This window comes from Macadamia integrifolia, chromosome 6, assembly GCF_013358625.1.
Source record: "Macadamia integrifolia cultivar HAES 741 chromosome 6, SCU_Mint_v3, whole genome shotgun sequence".
In the NCBI taxonomy this organism is placed as follows: Eukaryota; Viridiplantae; Streptophyta; class Magnoliopsida; order Proteales; family Proteaceae; genus Macadamia; species Macadamia integrifolia.
The window spans coordinates 16,528,892-16,538,028 of record NC_056562.1 but is presented as its reverse complement, the minus strand read 5'-3'; the positions used below and the strand labels follow the sequence as shown (position 1 = coordinate 16,538,028).

At 34.8% G+C, this 9,137-nt stretch overlaps 1 protein-coding gene across 1 annotated transcript in view; it reads left to right on the top strand.

The window, feature by feature from the left end:
- The first annotated feature begins 6,595 nt into the window (after positions 1–6,595).
- Positions 6,596–9,137, top strand: part of LOC122081218 (heat stress transcription factor A-1-like) — a 22,519-nt gene continuing 19,977 nt past the window's right edge. The window contains exon 1 of the mRNA XM_042648240.1: positions 6,596–7,346. Within this exon, the coding sequence (XP_042504174.1) occupies positions 7,080–7,346 (267 nt within the window). The 5' untranslated portion in view covers positions 6,596–7,079. The remainder of the gene's footprint in view (positions 7,347–9,137) is intronic.

The window sequence follows — 9,137 nt, the reverse complement described above, 5'->3', positions numbered from 1 at the left end:
TCGCGTTTCACTCCACGTGGCTTTGGTTTAATCTTCCGAAAAGGAAAAGTGCCTTGTGCACGATGCGGAGAATGCTATGTTTGGAATGCGAGAAAAGAAATTCCTGTTCGTTTTTCTGTAACACATTTTCTCTATACGGTTGGAGCGACTTCAGCTGAAGAAAATTTGTTCGAGTCAAATTTTGAATTAACCTCTAGCAATCTAAAAATTTCTAGTGTGCCTGAAAAAAAGTAATGAGGATCAGGTTCACGTACGAGAATGTATGAGAATATTTTTGATTCATGGATTTAGAATCAATTTTTTCTCTCTTCATTTAATAGATTCTAAATCCCTGGACCAAGGACGTACGAGAACATTTTCATACGTGAATCTGATATGTTCACAAAAAAAAGTGGGTTTTCAGTGTGGAATTTTCTTACACAAGAGGGAGAGAGAGAGAGTAAGGCTACGTTTGGTAATGTTTCAGATAAAATGTTTCTAGAGTTTTTCGTTCTATGCGGAATAAAGCGTTTGGTGTATTTATGGCATGTTTCGTTTTTTTTTTTTTTTTTTAACAAAAAGTGAAAAAAAGAAACACTAGAAACGAGAATTGACAGAATGACAAAATTTAGTTCCGAAGTTCTAGTTTCGTTAAAAAAAAAAAAAAGGCATCTTGCCACAAACTGAAATTTTTGTTTTTAACGAAATGTAAACACAGCCCAATATCATGGGGAAATGGTTTATGTCCAGAAATGTGGCTCCTATGCCAATGTCCGCATGCAACATTTAATAAAGGAGTGATGTTATTATTTTGCACCCTTGTATTTGTGCATAAGAATATACTCTTGGACAGAGAACACATTCTCTAATATTATATTACTGAGTAACCAAGTTAAGTGATCTCAACACCCAGAGGGCTTCCTCTCAAAACCAATGGTGTCTCCTTTGTTTGAGAATAAAGGGCATTTGACCAACAACAAATACATCCTTGTTAAAAAAGGAGACCAACTAAATTTTGTCGTCACATATTATATTGGCATTTTTCAAACACATTACTTTGTTCTCCATTTTTCTTTGATATTGCAATTTCTTGATTATTGTATAATTACATGCAAATAGATAGACGTTTCTTATGTCAATGACACCAAAGCGATATTAAATGAATGAAACTGAGATAAGGATAGAATATAAGCTTCCCTATGAAATGAGGCATGGAACATATCAAAATACCATTTATACAAGTTAGAATCCCCTTTCATACATGAATTCTTCTTCAGCAAGATAAGTATATAATCTATGGGACAATTACTTAGAAGTATATATTGTGCAACGATCCTTCCTATATGATAGAAAAGGATCCCATGATCCTGAACTGATCTTAGAGAGAGAGAGAGACGTCAAATACATCCAACATTGGAGTTGTTACAATAATGAGCGAATGATCGAGAAAGAAAAAGAGCACAAAAAGTAGATAGAAGAGCTTACAAAAAGAAACCCACCATGGAAATTGGGAAATGAGGCGAAAGAGAAGGGGTAACTATTAGATTTATTGACTTTTTGATATATGTGTTAATCAAACCCAATTTAATGAGATTAAATTAATTATTATAATTTTATTATGTGTTTTTTATAATGTGTAATTACTTGTTTTTATCATTGTTTGTTATGGACTATGAACATATTTGAGTACTCTGGTCTAGGATTGCTGCATTGTATATTTCGTCATATTGAAACGAAAATATAAATGTGAATACTTAATTATGTTGAACATTGATCAATTGAAATCCTTGAATTGGTTTACCGCCAATTTAGTTTTTTCGTAACGGGAATATTTGGTAAATACTTTTCTAGTACTTGAGAGACACTTATCTATTCAAGGAATGAGTTAGTCTCAATCGATCTTGTGTCTGGTTTGATCAGGTTCTACGCTTTAATCGGGCTTCTCCTAATCATCCTAATCGGGCTATAATCGGGCCTTAAACAGGATAATGTACTAATAAAGCCTTAAATGGACTTTAATTTTCTTATATTTAAGATGCTTTAATCTATTTTATTAAATCATCAACAATTTTGAAAAGGAATCAAATTTAATTATATTCAATAATTGATAAAAATATTAATATACTCTATTCTATTAAAAAAAATCAAAATATACATATAAACGGTCGAGTTAAATGTGTCGGATTGAGTCGGGCAAGCTTACCCCTTGCACCGTGTACTACCTATTTATAAACGGGTTTGGCTTAGGCCCGACACATCTAATAATAGATGCAAGCTGAGCCGATCTTTAAACAGTTGAACTTAGTCGGTTTCATGTGTCACTCTCATAGGAAGAAAAGACAGAGTGAAAATTAAGAAAAGAAACAAACACAGAGAGGAAAGTAATCAACCCATGGCAGTGGATCGTTGGAGTTTCTCACAAAGGGAAGCTGAGTAGGAGACTCTTGCATCCTATGAATACGCAAATTGAACATATTTTTGCGTATGAGGAATACAGTTCAAACATAAGCTCTGAGAAGTGAAATATGAGATTAGATAAAAATACAATAAAATCATAAATCATAATTTTATATTATTATATGAAAAAACTAAATGAAATGAAATAAAAACATATTATATTAAAGGACAAAATTCTTACGCAAAATCCTAGCTTATATATGCTAAGTGGAATGAAAAAAATATATTTTTTTATTGTCATATCTACGAAAACGATGTTCATACATTTTTCCCTATCATGGAGAGGGATAGGTATGCTAGGGTAGTACTTATGAATTAGGAATGCTAGCAGGATTTTGATCGTAAAATTTGATCAACTTGAATTAAACCGTTAGATGAAGAGAAGATATACAAACTTTCAATCCATTGTTGTTACACATTTCCTCTCCCTCTTTCTCATTCTTCTCTCTCTCTCTCTCTCTGAGTTGGAAAATCCATCCCTTTTACTAGATCCATCTGGAGAAAGTGAACTCTGGTGGGATCTTTTACCAGATATGGCCGGAGAAAGCGAACTCCGGTTTATGATCTTCTCCACTCCCCTTTCTGATCTTTCAAGTGGCATCAGTTTCAGGTCACAAGCCGCCATTTAGATCATAAATCGCCTTACACCGATTCCCTGCGACGAATGATTGGTTGTTCCATTTGAATCCAAGATTTCAAAATGAGTGGCGACCATCGAGCACCAGCAGCAGTAGCTTTCCTCCATTACAGAACACCAACAACAACTTTTCTCCATTATAAAGCACCACCAGTAGTTGCGGTTCTCCTTCCTTCCAAAATCAAGAGACGCTTTGTTTTTTTTGTTTTTTTTTTTTTTCATTCTGTGCAGATAATGAAATACCCTTACGATCCTTTGTAGGGAAGACCTTGATTTCTTTCTAATTTGATTATGTGAGGATCTCCCTCTTCCAATTTCTTTGTAGACCGGTCAATCTTGTTATCAGTGATGGGTGTCAGAGAGAGAGAGGAACCGTATAGCGGCAGTGGTGGGCAACTTAGGTAGGACCATAGTTAGCAAATTCATGTATAATACGTGGATCTTTACCATATCCGAATATTTCAATCAAAAAGTCATAATTCATAATTTGGCGTATCAATCCAAAAAATCCATATTATACATGTATTTTATATGTACTCGTATTATACGCGTTTAAAACGTAAAACGCATATAATACGTTTTATTCTTATTAACATGTTTAGTTAAAAAAAAAAAAACTCGACCCCAAAATTCAAAACGACATCTCTCATTTTTTGTAGTTTTTTCGATTTTGATGACACGCGTCTCACTTTTTTATTTTATTAATTCCAACCCCTCTTTCCATATTCTCTCTCTCTCTCTCTCTCTCTCTCTCTCTCTCTCTCCCCTTTATTACCTTATACCATTTATTTAACTTTATTTCAAGCTTATCCTAAATCTATTAATCATGAACCTTATGTGTCCATCCTTTTGTTTCTATCCATTATCCCATAAAGTCTACTTAATTATAATTTTGTCACATAATTTAAAATCTTATCTTAATTATGAATCTACCGTTGGTTATTATGATAGAATTATTGAATATTTAAATAGACCTATAGACGATTTGATTCCAATTTTAGAATAAGGATCCGCATCAGTAGGGTTGTTGTGGATTTTCTTGTTTCATAAGATAATATCAATGATGATATTTTAATTTGTTAAATTATTATCCACATGTTATTATTATTGTTATTATTTTGACAAATATATGTTATTATTTACTATGATAGAAAGTGATTGATGGATCACCTATCAACATTGTCTATGATAGATATGATTAAACTTAATTAATATTATTGGTAAAACAAAAAAAAAAAAAATTGATAAATGATCCCCAATTGGAAAACTAGATTGAATCCAGGTATTCATGAGAGGATGTGATATTAGAATTTAGTTGTAAACAACCAGTTTTAGTTCATTCTTGATACCAAAATAAACCCGTATTTTTGCTCCTGAATTTTTACATAGCAATTGTATTAAACACACGTATTAAACATGTGTCATATCATTGTCGTGCACGTTTTATTGTGTCGAATTTTTGAAAAGTATTATTTTCGTATGGCTCGTTTAATTGTCGTATGTATCTGTTCCCGTATTATTGCCGTCCCCGAACTTACTAACTATGGGTAGGACAACAAATACAAACGATTGAAATCAATTATGTTTCATCTAAGAGTCAATAAACGCTAGCATTCCTAATTCCATTGTAACCCATTAGCATTCTTGTATTTTTCCCCATCATTAACACATATTTTTGAAGCAAATGCAATTTGCTCCCTAAAAAATGTGCCCTAAAGGCTCAAATGGAGTGCGTAAATCTTAATTGTGGCATAGAAAGTGTAACTTACTCCCTCTCTTCTATGCGTGCAATAGATACTGATTGATTGTCACAAGCCTCCATTTAAATGGCAAAATTAATTTTATTTAGGAAGATAAGTAAGATTACAATAATAATAATTGTAACTGAGTTACTTATAAATAGATTTGCCCTTATATAAATACATAATGACCCTATTTGTTCGATAAGATTCCTCTTCATAGAACTTGGGGACCAGGGAGTGACCTCACGGCTAGGGTGATCTAAGGGCACATGTTTGGATCCTTCCATCCGTGGGATCACTTTATGGTCCATGGGCTTTGTGAAGAGGATTTGGATCATTATTTGTTTGAGGAGAAAGGTGGAAAAGATAAAAAGGTTCGAGAGTTTATACTCGTTTCTCACAAACTACCACAAATATGAGTGTTTGGTTATGTGGGGTGAAAAACTTAATAAGCAACCTCATTAAATGCATTAATTCGTGTATGATGATGTGGAACACTACATTTTACCACATCGCTCATGTAAAAGCTCATTTGTGTCTATCTTTTCCCTCTCTTTTCCTCTCCTTCCAAAGAATTCCATCCCACCTCAATTTCCTCTTTTTCACCAAATCTTATTCCATTAGAAAAAAATTATTCCAGCATTTCCTTTCCTTCATTTTTATTAACAACACAATCCAAAACATGTGAGACTCACCCTCATAATTTTTTAATCATCTAATCAAATGGGTCTAAAATGAGTAAAAGAGTAACCTAGTGCATGAGGCTCCTGCTTCTGCAGGGTTTGGGAGGAGCAAATGAACGCAAGGGATTGGGAGGAGCAAATGTACACAATCTTACCCCTTGCTTCGCAGGAGAGGCTATTTGCAAGGTTCGAATTTGTGACCAATATGTTGCACTAGTGCAACTTAATCGGTACACCGTAGACTCGCCCACTAATTGGGTCTAAATGAGTACATATATAATTATTGACAGAAGGGTTTCTCTTGTTGACAATGTAAGAAGGAAATTGCATATTACACCGATAAGGGTCTAGATAATGTTATCATCCATATGACCCTACGTGGTCACAATATGTGAGAATCAAGTATGAGCCCCATTACTTGGTATATTAGAGAGGTATATCAAATATGCACATCAGTAGTGCATGCTTCATTTTCCCTTGTTGAAATATCTATAAATATTTTTCTATAAATTGACCACTCACATATCACAACGCGGGGATCATTGCTTTTAAAGATTACTACAACACCTTTGTAAAACTTACGCCTTATTTGTTGTAAAATCTTTCCCATTCTCTAGATCTATTTGCTATTTGTTTTGAAAAAAAAAAATTATAAAAGGTTTTGTGCATGACCGTATATCATTTATAGTCATTTGTACAACCATTGGATGAAGGTCTACGATACACTTCCTCACTCTACCCGACAAGTGTGTGTAGTGTATAAAACCAATGCACAACCATAACAACTTATTCTCGGGGTAAATCATGTATAATACCTCTTTTCAATAATTTTTCAGAAAAGAAACCTGATATGTAGTCTTAAGCACAAAAATTATCTACAATGAGACAATGAACGACATTGAAGATCCAATAATTGTGATGCATATCGAATATTCCCATCCATTGAATCCTCACTGCCACTCATCATAGATAATTTCAACCCGTATAAGTTTGTTGGAGACCAAGAGGGCGCAGCCGCAAGGAAAAAAATATATATATATAAAAAGCCAAAACAGGTTACCTGATTAAGAAACCTCTTCAAAAACGATACACCGTAATTTAACAGCAACCCCTGGGGGGATGTAAGGTCATTTCCCAATTTCCGTAGTCTATGGAGCATTTTTGCCATGTTCGGGAATCGGGTCTTCACAAATCCCAATGTCGTTACGCCATACGGATCTCTGAGCCACCGGTTCGTGTCCGTTTCCTTCATTCGTCTTCACCCTATTAAAAACCCCATTCCGGTATTCAACCTCTGTGTCTCCCATTTCCTTTCGTGACTTTCCTGCAATCGAGGGTTTATAGTTTTCCGCCATTAACGACTCTCAATCTTTGATACTGCTTCCCTATTCTCATTTTTTTATATTTTAATTCTCAATTATTTTCTTTGTTTCTGTTCTGAGTGCACCTGGCGTTCGGTAATGACGCCGTCTCGATTCCTTTAAACCCCATACTTTAGGGGAAATCTTCGTTCTTTATATTCGTAAATTAGTTTTTCTATCTATCGGATTGATGATCCTCGTTTTTTGATAATTTGTGATCATGGATGGCGTTAATGGTACCAATAACACGGCAGTTTCAACCACGAGCACGAGCTCGAGCTCGACTCCGAACGCTAATGCTCCGCCGCCGTTTCTTAGCAAGACCTATGACATGGTCGATGATCCGTCGACGGATTCGATAGTTTCTTGGAGCCCTAGCAACAACAGCTTCGTTGTCTGGAATCCACCTGAGTTCGGCAGGGATCTTTTGCCCAAATATTTCAAGCACAATAACTTCTCCAGTTTTGTCAGACAGTTGAACACATACGTATGTTTTCCTTACTTCTATAATTGAAATTTCTTGTTTTGTATCTCTGGGTTTTCAATGATTTACTAGAGAATTATGTGCATGCTGTTACTCTTAACAAATGAAACGGACTGAATGGTTGAGGAAGCAAGCCGTGGAACTGGAGAAGACAAGTTAGAGCTGTAGGATATATGTGAGGTTAAATAAACAGATAAAGGGAAGTAGTACCACAGATGATGTTTTCACTGGTTCAGTTGCACACTTCATTTGGTTATTTATTTTATGGATTATATTCTGTCTTTATTGGAGATAGTATTGAACTTCATAACAGAGATGTGAGATGTGTAGACTTTTGACTTTGTGGTGCCAGAAACATGTGGATGGATCGTGAAACTTGCCAATATGAATAGGATAATGACAATGTGCGTGTCGGACTATCTGGGTGTAAACTGATGAATATATGTGTAATCCTGAGTTGTCTGTCTTTGATTACAGTGAGATCTGCCCCATGATTTATTTCGATTGTGCATGCATAACTAGATGTTTTGAAGTTTGAACATGCATAGGTCTTATTTAAAGAAGATTTAGTCTGTAGGTTGTATTGAGCAGTGACTAATTAACAAGCCATTTGGTAATATTTTTTTGAAACATGTGAAGTCAAGTAGCAAACTACTTTCCATGTTTAATGATTTAGTTTGTTTTGTATATATCAATATGTGGAGTTCTGTTGCATTTTTCTGTCTAGTGTGGTACCTGATCTAATTTCTTTGGATGTGTTGAGATGATTCTTACTTGCTTTTTTGTTGCTTCCAAAAGCTAAGTTCATGTCTTTGTACTCTTGTGATGTAAATGCAGGTTATAGCATGGCACCTTTCCAGTGTCGTGTTCTCGACTTATGAAAAATATTCTGAACAATGACAAATGGAACTTATTATGTTTTTGAATCCAGTTTAACTGTTACCCTTTGGTGTAGGACAGGTTTGGGAAATCTAGAAAATTATCCTAATTGAAATGTAGAAAGGTTGGGAAGCGCGCCCAACTCATATATCTCAGCATACATGCAGAATTGCTTAACAAGTAGTCAAGTACAACCATAAATAAAGAAACAAACAAATCATATGTGAAGAATTTGGTGCTAAGTGTGCAAAGAAAAGTTTAATAAAAGAAACTTGATAGATCAGTACCTTCCTTTGCTGTCCCATGAGTTAAAATGCTGTGAATAGGTGTTACATCACTCCCTACCTCCAAAGATTGTGCCCTCAAGGCCTCATTGTTGTTAGTAGAAGAATATCCAAGGTATTTGGGGGATGAAGTTGAGACAAATATTGGGATATTTTGGATTGCTACAATAACTGGTAGAATTTTTTTGCAAAAATCAAGTCTAGGCAAAAAGGAAAAATTGGTTTTCTTAGAGATTTGACTAAACAGGGTCAAGGGAATTTGGGATACCACATCTTTCTTCATAATCAGTCCTATTTCAGCTAACATGTATGATTTATTCGGTTATGGGCTATTGTAGTTGAATGAACAGATGGAAGGCTCTTGAGAAATGAAAATGGAGTTTAGGAGAAATATGATGGAACAAACAATAGTTGGATTTGGGGGATCCAACAGGGATGGTTTTCTGTAGATATAGAGTTTGAAAAGAGAGGAGGAGTGGCTCGATTTGTATCTTGGGTTCACAGCATCTTGGATTAAATCCAAGAATTGCATAGAGTCATTCATGCTGCAAAAAAAGAGAGTAATCTCACAATTTCCCTATGCTTTCATTTATTGTCTTGCCATAATGAGTACAAGGGGCCTAAATATTAT